The sequence below is a fragment of the Borostomias antarcticus genome (assembly GCF_949987555.1).
Source record: "Borostomias antarcticus genome assembly, chromosome: 17".
NCBI lineage: Eukaryota > Metazoa > Chordata > Actinopteri > Stomiiformes > Stomiidae > Borostomias > Borostomias antarcticus.
This window is the reverse complement of record NC_140250.1, coordinates 24,776,255-24,793,313: the sequence shown is the minus strand read 5'-3', so window position 1 is coordinate 24,793,313 and position 17,059 is coordinate 24,776,255. Positions and strand designations below refer to the sequence as shown.

At 48.3% G+C, this 17,059-nt stretch overlaps 1 protein-coding gene across 3 annotated transcripts; it reads right to left on the bottom strand.

Annotated features, from left to right (window-relative positions):
* Nucleotides 1-1,975: 1,975 nt before the first annotated feature.
* On the bottom strand, nucleotides 1,976-9,815 carry creb1b (cAMP responsive element binding protein 1b). Of its 3 annotated transcripts, none has more exons than XM_084451800.1 (8): nucleotides 9,725-9,815; nucleotides 6,268-6,380; nucleotides 5,091-5,258; nucleotides 4,858-4,958; nucleotides 4,613-4,752; nucleotides 4,055-4,237; nucleotides 3,702-3,855; nucleotides 1,976-3,324 (listed from the first exon to the last, which is right to left on the bottom strand). In XM_084451800.1, exons 2-8 carry the CDS (start codon nucleotides 6,370-6,372, stop codon nucleotides 3,180-3,182), a joined length of 996 nt encoding a protein of 331 aa, XP_084307926.1. In that variant the 5' UTR covers nucleotides 6,373-6,380; nucleotides 9,725-9,815; the 3' UTR covers nucleotides 1,976-3,179. The 3 variants fall into 3 exon arrangements, with proteins under 3 accessions (XP_084307926.1, XP_084307927.1, XP_084307925.1); XM_084451801.1 differs by having other exon boundaries at nucleotides 5,091-5,237; XM_084451799.1 differs by having other exon boundaries at nucleotides 4,858-5,237.
* Between the last annotated feature and the right edge of the window lie 7,244 nt (nucleotides 9,816-17,059).

Here is a 17,059-nt window from a genome sequence, read left to right as displayed (position 1 = left end):
AATGAATACACAGACAGTGCAACTTTTTAATGTTGCTATTCGTCAATGTTCACGACAATCTCTTCATCCCGCCTCTGAAAGACCAGCCCCTTGCTTAATCATTTGTTTCATTGGACGAAAACCTCAGTTGAGCCCCGCCTTAAATTATTTTCAGAGACGTCAACCCTTTCATTTAGACAGTTAACCGAATAACTTTTTTTCTGATTCACATCACTCATTCTAAACGACAATTGGTACCACTGGCGAGATAAACCCATATCCCCACATTGGACAACAAAGGCAGAGCTACAACAATGTATTGACTTTGAGAGAGAATAACACAGTTCTCGTGGTTTTATCAAATGCATCTTTCAGTGTCAAGAGGACTCCTGTATCAGCCGGAGCTGTGCTGAATTGTGTCCTAGTGCTCTGATTGATGCAACTGGTGTGAAATATCATCTGGGATCAACCGTATTGATTACCTTCCATTGTCAATGGATCCTCTTTCAAAAGCTTGATCGGCAGGTCTGCTAATGTGATTTATGTCCAGGTGTTCCAATGAACTCCATGACCCCAAGAGTTTCATCTATGTAAAGCTTTAAGCTTTCGACTCGGTGCAGATTCACCAGGCCATAGTTCCTGAGCAGTGTCCCTGTCCATGAAATCATCTATTAATTAAGCGGCCTCACATGTACAACTTGGAGATGAATTTATTGTAGCATAGGTGCTTATAAAAGAGTGGTACAGTATGTTATTAGAGCGCTTTCCAAACACAACCAAGTAGAGAGAGCAGTGCTGTAATTCCGCCTCAAACAATGGTATACATTATATATAAACACACAGCACACTGTCACGTCATTTTAAACGTATATCCCAAATCGGAGTACCATAATGTACAGTAAATGGTATAAAGACAATAACTGGCAATATACAAAAACTGGTGATATACAAACAGTTCACAAAAGATTACAAAAAGGTTATTGTTTTTTTTTCAGCTATGACATCTGCTCTAACAAAATAATTAGAACATTTGTATCATGCAAGAAGTAAAGCAAGGATGTGTACAGTTACCCCACAATGGTATATAACCCAAATCCCTTGAGATTAGGTCTCATGAATCAAACTTTTCCCTATCAAAGTTTAAAGGAGTAACAGTTCAACAGAAATGGCCTACAGCCAACCTCTAAGCGTTCCAAACTCTGTCAAAGTGACAGCGGTTTATTCATTCATGAGTAGATATTACATAGTGTGTTGTTAGGTAGAAAAGCACTTTATTAATCCCCGGCCGTGGGGAAAGGGTACGGTTGTTAATGCCACTGACATTGGCTCTGTTCAGATTTGTGAGTTCATCTGTCAGAGAATAATTGGTTTTCCAGGAGTTGGCGAGGCTTAAGGTGCACTGTGTTAAATTGCATCCTCTCAGCAAGAATGCATAATCTACCCCCAAACGGCTCCGCAAAGAGATTACCTCTGCAATTTGTCATGCTCGAATTCAGCTGCACAAATGACTTGTCAGAAGGCCTGTGTGAAATGCAAGAGCAGGGTTGGGGAGGTCGCTGATCCCAGGGCCCTGCTTGCCACCACAGCAGAACAGACCGAACCACAGCCAACCCTGCTTACTGATGTTAGTTTGACCTGTGTACGACCTCTCCGAACCCAATCTCCTTCCGTTGGTTTTCACACCATTCACATACATGGATGCTGTGCATTCTCAACACCTCTTTAATGCGGTTAAAAGAAATCAAACCTGCAGAGTAAATTAACATATTAGACGGACCTCTCAACACACAAAAAAACACATACATTTTGATTTTTTGGGGGAATAAAGTCATATCAATGTGTAAGTTTGAGAAGTTTATGACTCGGCATTAGAAAAAAAAAAGCCACCCAGGAGTAACCTGCTTTTTTAACAGACATGTCAAAACAAATGCATTTACTACAGAGGACCATTATATTTCATGTTGAACAGAAATGCCAGTTTCATGGCAGTGTTTCTGATTTTGCTGCAGGGGAAATGTTGCAACAGAATTTCCCACAAGGCCTCAGTAATATGGAACACGTCAATAAACCTATTTCCATCTACGGAGGCTTGTACTGCAACTGTAGGGCTCTCTAGTGACAGCAGAGAAGGCAAGTCTATTTCTCAGACATTTACAACGCAACGGAACCACACCAGGCAGTAATTGAACTGGTATATCATGTGGATAGTAACAGCTCTCAACAGACTGCTGTGTGTCTGCCTGTTTCAAAAGGGGATACATTCTTATTTCTTAATAGAACTGAAAGATTATTGGAGAGCATGATTAAAACAGCATTTTAACAGAGGCCTTTTAAAAACATTTCAAATAGCTGCCAACTTTGTGCCAAGGCCTGGTAAACGTAAATAATAATAAACGTGTTTATTTTTATTATTACATGTATTGCCTTGCAGTATATAAAACAAATTCAAAAATATACTGGTGTCATATGCATAATAATTTTCATAGGAAATCAAGAGATATCAAGATCTACACATGCTATAGGTTCCATGTAGTAATATGAACAGGAAACAAATCAATATACTGTATGTACAGTAATCCAATACGGTACTTATTTTATCCTGTCATAATCTGAACACAAACTATTCCCTTACACACAAATAATTGGTATTGTAGAACATCTGACGTTGAGAAAAAATGTCTGACTCTGACAAAAAAAAACTGAAGACACTTAAAACCGAAGAGCCAGAGTTGACCTTCTATTTTGTTGATGGCAAAGATCACTCAAGCTCCAGGGGCATAACATGCTGTGCAGCAAAATCACACAAACATCCCCTCTTCAGTACCAAGGTGCTAGAGGCTAGGACTTCCTCCAGAGCCGGCGCACCAGCTGACAACCACCATCCACTCGCAGGCCAGGGAGGACAAGAGCTCCGAATCGCCTCGGGTTCGAAACGACGCACGCCGTCCCACTGAGAAATGTTTCACGAGGAGAAGTGAACAAAGTCTTTCTTGTGACTACATTCCTCTTCGAAAGACATGATCGACTCTTTAGAGTAAAGGGCGTCGGCCTGGTATTGCGGCTCTCGTACGGAGCCTTATATCCATGATAGGCAGTTTATAGTAATTAAAAAATACATTTATGAAAGGTGTGTCCCCGTGCCCAGTTCTGTACAGGCTGGCAGATGACGGCAGGGTGGGAGTTTGGCGGTTGACGGGGTTCTACTCAGACTTATGGCAGTACAGGTCTTTAAGTGCTTTGAGTTCCTCGATGAGGGTCTTGTTCTGGTTCTCTAGAACGGCCACGCGGTTCTCCAGACACTTGACGTACTCCTTCTTCTTCCTGCGGCACTCTCGCGCTGCCTCTCTGGAACACAGACCACAAGAACATAAGACTAATGATTAGATTAAAATAGAACACAATAGAACAGAACAGGCAGAACAGAATGGAATAGACCAGACCAGACCGTAAGATAACATTAGATAACATAGCATAGCATAGCATAGCATAGCATAGCATAGCATAGCATAGCATAGCATAGCATAGCATAGCATAGCATAGCATAGCATGACCAGACCAGACCAGACCAGACCAGACCAGACCAGACCAGACCAGACCAGACCAGACCAGACCAGACCAGACCAGTCCAGACCAGACCAGACCAGACCAGACCAGACCAGACCAGACCAGACCAGACCAGACCAGACCAGACCAGAACAGAAGGGGTTTCTTAATGTCCCTACCTGTTCTTCATGAGGCGGACCTCCCTCTTGCGGGTGACCTCCACTGTGCCCCCCTGGACGGGCAGGGCAGGGGAGGACGCCATCACCACCCCCTGGGTGATAGTGTTGGTGGGGGCGGCGCGGATCTGATAGGCCTGCACGTCTCCGGACGCCGCTGCGGGGTCAGACACATCGCTGTTGGTCCAGGTCTAACTCCGCCTCCAGCTCACAGTCTAACTGCGCATGGTAGCCGCGCGCGAGGCGACCCAATCACTGCTTAGTTTCATACCAGTCGTTTGTGTAATTACTGCGTTACTACAATGTAACTACCGTGTAATTACTACCAACTACTAAACCACGGTCTGCAGTCTCACCTTGCACCACCACCTGGTTGCTGGGCACCAGGATCTGCTGTCCGTCGCTGGTCTGGGCGTACTGGAGGATGGTGGTGCCGGGCTGGGCGCCCCCCGCGTTGGTCATGGTCAGCGTCTGGAGCCCCTGCATGCCATCTGTGCCGTTATTGGCCAGCTGGATGGCCCCGCCCTGGGTGATGGCGACTGGCGGGAGGAAAAGAGAGGCGATTCGTTTGATTTAGCAGACGCGTTCATCGAAAGCGTTTACAATTGTGAGTCGTGTTGGGTTTAAGTGGATTGCTCAAGGGCACAACGGTAGGCAACGATTTATGGGAAGTTACTCGTCAAGTGGCCTGGGCCCATCTTGACCCATTGACCTTTCGTCACTAGTTGGATGCTCTAACCACTGGGCTACCGCCCAATAGAAACTTATGATCTGTTTTTACATTGAGGGGAGAGAGCTTGTCTGATGTGTATTTTGAAGGAAAGAATGAGTAGCCCAGTGGTTAGAGCAAGTCTGTGGACACAGACTGCCACTGTACACTCTTATGCAAGTGAGTGGGGTCAAAGGTCACATACTGTATTGGCCGCTGCTGGTCTGGTAGATGGGCGTTGGCACGGTAACTGTGGTGATGGCGGGCGCGGAATCCTCCTCGGATTTCTCCTCCTCGATCCTGGCCACCCCAGGGGCGTCCGACGACAGGTCGTTCAGGATCTTCCTGTAAGGGTCAGAGGTCGTGGTGACATCTGCTGACCACCAGGGCGCTGCCACACACACACACACACACACACACACACACACACACACACACACAGCTCTGTACCTGTACGAGGGGCGTCGTGATAGAATCTCTCTGCGTTTCTGACAATCGGTTACGCTGTCGACTGACTCCTGGGAATCCTCGCTCTCCGCAATGGTGGAGATCTGGAACACACACACACACACACCGCGGTCAAAAAAAGCACCCGCTCCGACCCCATCCATCCATCCTGTTGGCGGTTGTGGCAGCGTGACCACCGTTGAGCTAGAGCAGTCAGTTCTCCGCCGGACGCTCACCTGGACGGTCTGCACCTGCGGCGACTGGATGACGGAGGGCTGGGCGGCCTGGATGACCCCGTGCACCTGGACCGTCTGGCCGTTGGGCAGCTGCACCAGAGTCACTGTGTTGCCGCCGGATTGGACGTGGCCTGCTGCCATGGAGACCTGCAAGGCAGACAAGTAATCCTGCTGGCCAGGGAGACAAACATCTCCGCCCGTTAGCCCGGTCAGATTACTGGACCACAGCTGTACGCTGCTGTTACAATGTTACCTACTGCAGTACATGCATACATTTGGCATCTGTGTTTTGGTGAATTGGTCATCGAATCCACATTTTCTTATGAACAGCTTAGTAAACATGACATTGTGTATCTACAGTAGGCGTTTGATGGCTGGAGTGTCTGTATTTGTCATGCTGTTTCCATGCTCTACTATTCCTGGCGACAACCCCCCAGGGTAACAACCCCCCCCCCCCCCCCCACCACCCCCAGGGGTCAAGCTGATGGCCATCCCTCCCTCATCTCAGAGCTCAGTGAGTCGTAAAGCTGGACTCGGGGGAGACGAGTCAGCACATTCCCACACATGTACCCTCTCTCTCTCTCTCTCTCTGCTACAGTAGCAGGCAACCAGCCAGGCCATCCTAGAAATGGCTGTGTATTCTATATAGGGCAGCTGGCGTACAGGGTAGCTGTTTGGAACCCTAGGGGTTCTTCCTGACCTGAAAAGGGTTCTGTATAGAACCTTACTCAGGGCCAGTGTCTCGTATAGGCGGTGTAGGAAAATGCCTAGGGACTCCGGCCTCGTAAAACTTTTTTTTTGTTTTTAACTATAAAAAATGTTAACGTTCGCATTGGACACAGTACATACCAATGATCATAAAACCCAGATTTCTAGAAGCCCCCCCCCCCCCCCTCCAGCAATAGATGCACTCAAGTGCGTCATTGCTGCTGATGATAGCCTAAAGTAACGGCCTAACGTTACACAACGACGGCATGATGGCGCCTCAGTCTCAGTTTATTTCAAAAGGGGGCCCTTCACAGAAAAATGTTCCTAGGCCCCAAAAGGTCTAAAGCCGGCCCTGACCTCACTGACCCGAAAAGGGTTCTACACTGAACCTTTTTTTTTCTCAGAGTTCTTCTGTTGTTAGCAACAGTTCCATACGGCCGCCTTATTCCAGAGTGTAGAGTGGTACTACCTGGGCCAGGGTGGCCATCTGGGCCTGGGCCATCTGATGGTTCTCCGACTCCGACACAGCAGACTCCACCCCCTGCTGACCCTCCACTGCTGACTCCATCGTCATTGGCTTAGCTGGGGAGAGGGGACAATTCCATGACTCTACCTGTCGACGAATCAGCCGTGAAGCACGTAGTGCCTCCTGTCACCGACGGTGACAACTAGGACAGAGGACAACTAGGACAGGACGAGCAGCAGAGAGCATCCTGATTATGCCAGCTGTTCATATGACAGTAACTGAATGGACGCTGGAGTATATATAACCGTGACTACAGCTGCCTCATTCCCCAACTGTATAAATAGACTTACAACGTTAATAGACGTACATACACCTTGAGTTTCACTGTTTATAGCTGACCCAGTTAGTTTGATTCATCGTGCTGGTCGCAAGTCCCGGTACACGTGAATGGAAACATGTGATCTGGCCTGTCGTGCCTTCAGATGTTCCAGGGAAACGGTTCAGCCAATCGAGCGGAGCGGCCGTACGACCGTAGCTACGAGTGAGTGAGAGGTGAAGCGAAAGCCGATCGGATCCGTGAACTCAAGTCCGCTCTCTAGCCAGAACTACTCAGGTTTCCAGGCCTTTTGGAAGCACCACGGCGCGAGTGTTGGACAGACCAGGGCCCGGGGGACATTCCTGGGGGACATTCCCGGGGGACATTCCTGGGGAATTCTCTCACAACCTCAAGACAACCGTTAGAGCAGACGAGGCCGTGTGTTCCCACCCAGGGTTGTTGGCTCTCGACAGAGAGATACAGGATGTGTGGAATTCCTTAGCGACCAGTATTGGACAGGCGTGTGGAAGAAACCTATTTCTGTAAAATTGTGGGGTGGGAGAGCTAGCACACACACACACGCACGCACAAACACATGCTTGCTTACTTACTCACACACACACACGCACACAAACACATGCTTGCTTACTCACTCACTCTCACACACACGCCAACTCACACACACACACATACACGCACAAACACATGCTTGCTTACTCATTCACTCACACATGCACACCAACTCACACAGACACACACACACCACATAGACACACACTGGAGAGGTCATTCCTCTGGTAGAGGAATGTGTCAGGTTGGTCCCTGCAGCCAGCCAACATGTGTTCAGCAGGCCAGCGCATGCTGTGTTCAGCAGGCCAGTGCGTATTGTGTTCAGCAGGCCAGCGCGTATTGTGTTCAGCAGGCCAGTGCGTATTGTGTTCAGCAGGCCAGTGCGTATTGTGTTCAGCAGGCCAGTGCGTATTGTGTTCAGCAGGCCAGTGTGTGCTGTGTTCAGCAGGCCAGTACGTGCTGTGTTCAGCAGGCCAGTGCGTGCTGTGTTCAGCAGGCCAGCGTGTTCAGCACCAGCCTGGTGTCTTCTCTCCTAGGAGCTCCTCTCACAACCTCAGAAACGCAAACAAAGCTGCTTTTCCACCGATTAGGAAACTTGGCATGAGAGTCAGCTGTACAGCCTCAACTCAGCCAGAACACACAGTACAGGGCTGGCTGAGCCTCGCCCTGGAGTACACACTAGACATTACCCAGCCTGGCTCCAGCCCTGGAATATGAATTTTCAAAATGCGATTTGGGGTCTGGAAGGGCTCTCGTCCAGTGATTTCTCGGTTGGAATTCCAACCAGGCCAATCAGCGCACTGAATGCGATGATGGAATTTAACTGCACAATGTTGATTGGTTAGGGGATGAACTAATCGTTGAGGACTCCTTCGACAACGCCCCTCTCGGAAAATGGCTGCAATGGGAGCCGAAATGAACGGGAAACGAAATGACAATTCAGCCTGATTGTTGCCAGGCGATGACATTACTACTGCACCCAAGTGAAGATCACCTTTTCCTTATCACGGTCCTGGACTTGATTAACTTTAAACCGGGACCAGACTTTGTCTAGTTTGATAAGGAAAGGGCTTAACTGAATGAAATGAGTACCTGAGTCGGTAGCAAGTTGTTGGTTCAACTCACTCCCCCTAGTATAAATACCGTCAATGAAGAGCTAGCTTTTCATAGACGTAGCTGTTTAAAATGAAGTGTGTCCCACGGGGGAGAACGAATCCCACAACAGGCATGCTGAAACATGTGAGTCATATCGCTGCTGCTGGTGCTCTGCCCACTGAGTGAGCATGCGCAGAGTCCACGTCCATGGCATGTAGGAGTTTTCTCCCTGACTTTTGGCTGCTCTGCTCCCTCAGCTCCAGTCTGGCGGCACTTATGAGCCAGCAGCCACTGGAAAGACGTTGTCACCGTCTGAGGAGAGGACCAGACAGCCAGGGAACTCTGTAAAAACCTGCCACTGCCTGAAGAGAGAACCAGACAGCCAGGGAGCTGTGTAAAAACCCTGGCGACTGTCCGCCAACGGCTTTCTCTTCCAAGCAAAGAGAGCACAGAATAGGAACATTGACAAAAGCTCCAATAAAGACTAGGCTATTCAAAGTGTCTGGGTCGACTGTGGACCAAACTAAACCGTTTACTTTTGAATAATAGGCTAAATATGCTTTCCATTTAATCAGGATATTTAAGAAACTTTATAATTTTCAGCGACTGTGAAAAAGAGCGGGCTCGAGCTGCCCCGGGCCCCCTCACATCTTCAAACTCCAGATTATGCAGCAGCGACAGTAGTGAGCTCACAAGGCGCGTAACTGCACCCGCGGTGTGATTGGTCTTACTGATTTCGCCCTCTATTTTTCAAAAGTCTCTCAGCTATGATGAGCTCAGACCGTGACACGAGACAGATACAGAGCGAAACAGGCGCATGGAGCGGGTGACGCCCCTCTTAAAAACATTTTCTTTTCGAGGAAGGATAATTGCTACATACAAATAAATGTACAGATCTCGTGAAGGAGACAGAGACGTGTGAAACGAAGGGGATATTTCTGCACGGCCTGACTCATATAATAGTATATACGAAATGCAATCGTAATGTTTTAGGAGTGCCTGGTGCATCATTTCTTTGGGATGGCAGTTCATTGATGTAGGTCTATGCTCGTTTGCAGAAAAACATCGTTGAAGAAACAGTAACATGGGGTGTGTCATGTCTGAGCAAAATGTTGGGATTTGGTACCCCTGCAGTTACCTACAGATACAGCGAAGTGCGCAAGAAGTACAGTGCGCAAAAGGGCGCGCAAAAGGCGCACGGACACTTTCAGGACATAATTCGATCACATGCGCTATTGCGTGTACAGTCGCATCTCAAAATACGCTGTCTAAACAGCATCGTCCCTCCCCTGGCTGCCAGTGTGTTCCCCTCTCCGTCTCCCAAACAGCCGCAGCCTCCCTCCCTATATCCCTCCATGACTGCCTGCAATAAGCCCGGCGCCATGATCTCTTTGTTTCCTCCCGGCCGAACCCGACCAGACTTTAGCTTATTCGGAGCGCGCCTAGGCTATCTCCCCCCGGACACCCGTTTCCTCTTACCGATACGGACTCCCTTCGTCACTCCCGGGCACTCGGAGCTCCACTTTTATTCAGACCGACACGTAAGAGACCGCGTCAGGCTACACCTCCGTCGCGTCACCGAGAACAACAACACAGAGAACGAGGGGGACGAAAATCATATCAGCGACTCCATCGAGAACGGCCGATGGGTGTGCGGAATGAGCCGAATGATGACGGAATCGGCCGAAGGTTTTTCCGACACTGAGCGGAAAACATCGAACGTCTAGTCGATGCCACTTTTCAGAATCAGAATCAACGAGGTTGCCGGGTATGCTTTTCACATAGCCTACTATGAATTTGCTCAGGTCTGTTGGCTCATAATATAATAATGAACAAGGTGCAAGGACAAGATAGGGCAGTCTGAGCCCTATAATTTGAGACATATACAGTCAATATATGCATATCTTTCTCTAGGCTAGCATTAGCCTATGCAAGTTCGATCAGCTCTTGAATGCCTAAAGCCTCCTAAGACGAAGTCGAACTATTTTCTTTACAATGTAGACCTAAAGAACATTCTAATGTTCTGTCACTGGGCTCAAATATGTCACAGCCAACAAACACATAACAGTAGCCTACTGTAGAATGTGTCAGTGTGTGTGTCAGTAGCCTATTTTCGCTGATATGTGAGAAGTGTAACAGGCCTACATCAGTTAAAAAGGTTTGAACCACCCATAACGCCCTTACAATCTTGGACAACAGTCGGCCTCAGAGAAAACATTTATACCCAATCTCAAACCTCTCACTCACCTCTAACATAATATCATCCATCTCTGTTATCTCTGTAACTAAACCTACACCTTGGGGGGACAACTGACATCTTCCATAGGCTACTGTCTTTGATCCAGCATAAGATCAAACCGGGGCCTTGAAACCATCACATAGAATATTGCGATTTCTGTGCTTGTGTTGTTCTTACCTACAAACTGGATGATTCTCTCAACAGCAAGGGGTCAGTATGATATCACTTTTACAGCGGTTGCCATGTCTCTGGGGGTATCTCTTCCCTCCAGCAGGGGGCAGTGTGGCCCTGTAGTGAGCAGCGCTGTCTCTCAGCCTCCCAGACCGCCGTCACTATGAGGGATGAAACAGAAGATCCTGGTATGCGAGTTTATCAAGCCAATTCTTTTTATTTTCCTCCTGACGCTCGTTGCGCGTGTTTTATCTGTTTAATAGTGCATTACGGGTACAAGCCATAAAAAACTGCTTTTTATTGTGACATGAAACACATTGTTGGGGGAATTGACCCTGCCTCGTTAATGTACAACAGTGAATTTGCAGCTGGCTGAAGCTCCACTGGGAAAAAGGACAATTTTGACCTAGGAGTGAAGGAGTGAAATTGTCTATTGCAACAGGGATCAGGCTTCCAATGTAGAATATAGCCCAGAGCACGCACACACACACACACACACACACACACACACACACACACACACACACACACATATACACACACACGCGCACACACACACACACACACACACACACACACACACACAGAAGAATCAATAGAGCCATTTGGTCTATTATCAGAAATGCACTGTTCATCTGTGTTTGAATAATCGTCTTTTTATCACCAGATGGTTAACTTTGAATTAGCCAATAAACAGCAGCACTTGTTCAATATACAGAAATGGCTCAGAGAGAGGCAGGCTTTTATTTTACCCTTAGTGAATGTGTGTCTTGTGCTCAGAGACTGTGTATGTGTGTGCTCTGGGAGCAGGGTGTGTTGTGTGTGTGCGTGTGTGTGTGTGCCCCGCTCTGTGACTGACCTTGAGAGAAAGCAGGCACAGTTGGAGGAGGCTGAGCTGAGGAGGCTCTCTCTCTTTGTGTGTGTGTGTGTGTGTGTGAGCCCCTGCTGTGTCTCTCCCTGGGGGGGGGGGGGGGGTCTCTTGTTGCCCCCCCCCCCCCCCCCCCCTCCGCGCTCCCTCTCACCATCTCCACCGCTCGCCGAGGCAGCGTGACGCCCCGTACTCCTCCAGCACAGGGCCTCTCAGCCAGCACCACGCTCCCTCCTTCCCTCCCCGTGAAGAGAGAGAGAGAGAGAGAGAGAGAGAGAGAGAGAGGAGCGCATCAAAGCCTCAGCCCTGCCTGCAGCCTGGAACATGCATAACATCCAAATGGGTAATAGGAAACGTGCTCTGGAGAAAGCCAGGTGTAGAAGCGTGTGATACTATTCTAGGTGCATTTCTCAATGTGTCGCTCTGGGCCTTCCGTGACAGGCTTTGAGCTTTTGCCCTGTGTGTGTGTGTGTGTGTGTGTAGGGGTATGTGTGTGTGTGTGTTTGTAGTCAGATTTCCTTTGTTCTTCCATTCTAATATTTCGTAAGAATGCTCATTACCGTCAAACTGCTTTATCAAAACAATCCCTGCCTGAAACGTCTTCGGTTTTCCTCTTAATCACTGATTAGTAAAATCAACATACAGAGAAGTCAATACAGTGCGATCACGTGTGAGCTTGCTTGGGCAGGTCAGCTTTGAGTGCGACGGCAAAGGTCTCCAATTAAAAATTTGTAAAAATATTTGATGATTAGCGAACGCTTGCAACATTTTAAAATAATCTCTTTCATACATTTCATTCTATACAGATCATTAAAAACAAGGTGAATTGTTTGTTTGCATTGCTATCATCTATTCTTATGTGGCACAGCCACTTCTCAATACGTGACATATGTCCTTCCGTGCGTCCGCGTGTTTTCGTAGCTGGAGATTTACACCTACCCACCAGCAGGGGGCAGTAGAGGCCGCTCATAAACCCGCACCGCTCGCTTCACCACCTGGGTGTGATTTTTCTGTTCGGGGTCTCAATGAACTGTAGAGACTGTTATATTCATTCAGCAGCAAAAGACCATGGCTTCACAGTTCCCAAATTTGAGGCACTAGTCCGCCCCCCCAACCCCCTACGGCCCCGCGCTCTATGTTTCAGCAGCGCTCGCTGTAGTCTTCCAGACAGCGGCTGCTGTTTCAATGCGTGGGCTCAAAGACTCCGCCTGGCAGTCAGAGACACTCTACTTCACTGCCTCTCTCTGTTCTCTGTGCCCTCAATAGGTACTGTGTACTGTAGCAACGCACACAGCCGGGAGACGTGTTAACACTTCACGTTCCTCCTCGAAAACAACTCCTCTGCGTTGTGTTCTGGCGAGGCTGGCTTTGTACACAAACGGAAATCCAATGATCACCCTCCCCTACCGCAAATCACCTGCACGCCAAAAAACTATCTCAACCAAACATCTGTCTCCGCTAAATTAGTTAGCAAATACAGCCCGGGCCGAGGGTAGTTTTAGAGCGCCGTCCAGTACGGCCCGGGAGACATTTTTACCCACAAACCCATTTTTAGCCTTCGTGCTCCTAGAAAAAGAGAAATCTTTTCTAATATTCATGGGCTCTCTGTCCGCGTCCTCGTCTGCCATCGCACGCTGTTACATAAACACGCGGCGGCCCCGGTGCCTGCTGGGAAGCGTTCCGGCGGGGTCTCCAGCGAGGTTGCGCTCGCTGCACGTAGGGGAACATGTGAGCACATCTGGAGACGAGAGCGCCAACATGCGACATTCACTCCTTATTGCTGAGCAGCGCAGGTCACCTTTTCATATCACCGAAAGCACAGGTGCCAGACGGCCCAGGCGAGTGTGTGTGTGCGTGTGTGTGTGTGTGTATGTGTGTGTGTGTGTGTGTGTGTGTGTGTGTGTGTATGCGTGTGTGGGGGAGAGAGAAGGGAGGGTGGGAGGGATGGAAGGAGAGTGGTACCACAGGAATTCTATTGAGCAGGCAATAAAATCATGGAGATGAGGTGTGTACCTATGGACCCTGAACTGCAGTGCGGCCTGGTTTCTTCTTCCTCCTCCCCCTCAGCCTCCTCCTCCTCCTCCTCCTCCTCCTCCTCCTCCTCCCCCTCCTCCTCCTCCTCCTCCTCCTCCCCCTCCCCCTCCCTCTCCTCCTCCCCCTCCTCCTCTTCCATTCCCCTCTGGGGAGAATATAACCATGTTGTCACCATGCTGTCTGCCCTCAGACAGAGAAGGAGGAAGACAGGAAAGAGGAGAGGTGTGTGTGTGAGTGTGTGTGTGTGTGTGTGAGTGTGAGTGTGCGTGAGTGTGTGTGTGTGTGTGCGTATGTGTGTGTATGGCGGGGGGGGGGGGGGGGGGGGGGGGGGGTAGGAGGAGGAGGAAGTGTCTGGGAGCTGCATAACACACACACACACACACACACACATACATACATGCATGCGCACTCTCACACACACACACACACACACGCACACACACACACACACACACAGGGACATGCAGATTTAGGCCACCGGGCTCTTCAGCAAAGCACAAACTCCACTCCACCACAGCGAGATGGTAGACACAGGAGATGATAGATACAACAGCTCCTAAATCCAGGAGATGTTAGTGTCACAGTGGTGTTGGGGAGATGGAGCGACGAGTAGAAACAGAACCATAAACATACTGAGCGCATCGTATTCATGTCTCTGTCCTGTTGGTCCCATGGTCGGTGCGAATGAACAGAGATCTGCTTTGTTAGAGTTCGCTGCTGGCTGTAAAGGAAATTACCCTTGGGGGGGATATGAAGGAGTTGTTCTACTGTAGATAGGATCCTCCGATCGTGACCGTGGAGGAGATGGAGGAGGGAGAAGGACCAGGACCATAAACATCCTTCTGCAGGCAGGCTTATCGGATCCAGGTAGATAGGAGAGGATTTGTGGCCTTGGCCATGAACCAGCTCTCTTGCAGGTCCTGTAGTACTCTCGGCTATGGATTTATGTGCATATTTAATGCACCGGTGCCTCTGCATACGTTTGTATCTGTGTACGGTACCTCACGTCTATATGTGAGTTGTGTTTGTCTGAGTGTGAGCATGCTTATGTGTTCGGGTTCATGTATATGGATGAGAGCGTCGTGCTACGCGCTCCTAGCGCTGGCCATGACCCTTGGCAACGATGTGTCATCCGCATCATGCTCATATGTCCCTCTGGAGGATTTGATCCTGGCTTTCCACTCCTCTCACCTCTGACCGCCTCCTCTCCATCTCCATCTCCCTCTCTCTCCTCCTCCCCTTCTCCTTTCCCCTTCTCTCTCCTCTCCTTCCCTCTCTTCTCCTCTCTTCTCCTCTCCTATACCTCTCCTCTCTTCCCCTCTCCTCTCTTATATTACATTACAGTCATTTGGCACTTTTATCCAAAGCGACTTAAAATAATTGCATTGAACGTAGGTAGTCAGTGCTACTACTCACCAGAACTCACAAGTGCATCTCAATTTCTAAACAAGTGACTAAGAGCATCATCTAGTGCTGAAGCCAAGTGCTCTTCTCATCCCTTCTACTCTTCTCCCCTTCTCTCTTCTTTTCTCCTCCTCTCCTCTCCATTCTTCTCTCTCCTCTCCTCTCCTCTCCTCTCCCCAGTTCAGCATCCATCCCTCCATCACAGCTGTATAATCCCTGCCCATCTTTTGCCGCAGGCTCAAAACTCACCTCGTCAAGAAGTCCTACCAGGATCCTCCCTCTTAAGCAGCTATTGTATTTTTAGTTTGCTGCTCTCCACTTTGCCTCCAGCACTAGATTATGCTCTTAGTCACTGGTTTTAGAAAGGAGATGTACTTGTGAGTTCTGGCAAGTAGTAGTACACTGACTTTTCCCTCGTTAAATGCAGTTATTGTAAGTCGCCTTAGATAAAAGTGTCAGCTGAATGACTGTAATGTCATGTAATGTAATGTAATGTAAAGTAGTATAATGTAATGTAATCCCTCATCTCTCCTCAGTGGATTCACCACACATGCACCTCTCCTGTAAAAGCAACAGAACACCTTCTCCACTGTAACATATCAATAGACTGGACAGCCCAGGTTATGTAAAGACATCAAGTATACATAGGGCTACCATGGCAACGTGAGTAAAAGACTATAGGAGTATGCCAGCAGGAAGGACAAGAGATCTGGGCTGCATTCCAAATCGCATTCTTCCACACTATATTCTATGCCAAAAAAGGATGTAGTATGTCCCAATACAGACTGTGGAATGCCACATGCAGTGTGGCAAAAATACCAAGATGTCCTACTACATCCGGTCGTATTTTGCAGTATATTATTACTATTCTGACCCACTATCCTGTGCGCAGCGGAAATCACGTCACGTGCGAGTCGCTGTGGAAGAATGTCGTTTTACGAACTGTGACGGATGTGGGCAAATTTCAAAGGCGAAATTTTATGACAAGATAGTATGTCCCAATTATATGCGTACTGCTTGCAAAGTATGTACTTTCTAGGGGCAGCTGTAGGACGTACTGGTAGTAAATAGTAGAAGTATGCGATTCGGAATGGAACGCAGCCCTGGCACTTGACCCGGCCACAGCACCGGGTGACCCAGGAAGTGGTTCAGTAACATCGATGTCGCTGAGAAACAGCTGAGCAAAAAGCCAGGAGCCGGCCGGACGGAACACAGAACGAGTCGTGTGACAGGCAGACAGCAGGTCATGTGACCTCTCTGTGGTGACTTAGACTTAATTACCTCATGGCCCTATCTGACACTTCCCCAATAATTAGAAACATCCACAGGCCTACCTGCTCTGAGCAGCCTATGAGGAATACATTACAGTCAACAATGACGAACCGCCTGGTCCTATGAGACGGTGACCTTCAGAACGGAAGAGATTGGGGGAGAGGGAGGGGTGCGAGGGTGGGGGGGGGCGGGGACGGGTGCGGGAAGACAAAAAAGTGACGGCCGCTCTATTCAATCAGTACAAAATCTTAAGCACTTGGCCAGACACAATACTGCAGTCCTTTGACGTAGCGTCTGGGAAAGAAACACCAGGGAAATACTTTGGTGTCTATGTAGGTGTCTATATACCAGTGTCTATATAGATGTCTATATACCAGTGCCTATATAGGTGTCTATATACCAGTGTCTATATAGGTGTCTATATACCAGTGTCTATATAGGTGTGTATATACCAGTGTCTATGTAGGTGTCTATATACCAGTGTCTATATAGGTGTCTATATACCAGTGTCTATATAGGTGTGTATATACCAGTGTCTATATAGGTGTCTATATACCAGTGTCTATATAGGTGTCTATATACCAGTGTCTATATAGGTGTCTATATACCAGTGTCTATATAGGTGTCTATATACCAGTGTCTATATAGGTGTCTATATACTAGTGTCTATATAGGTGTCTATATACCAGTGTCTATATAGGTGTCTATATACCAGTGTCTATATAGGTGTGTATATACCAGTGTCTATATAGGTGTCTATATACTAGTGTCTATATAGGTGTCTATATACCAGTGCCTATATAGGTGTCTATATACCAGTGTCTAT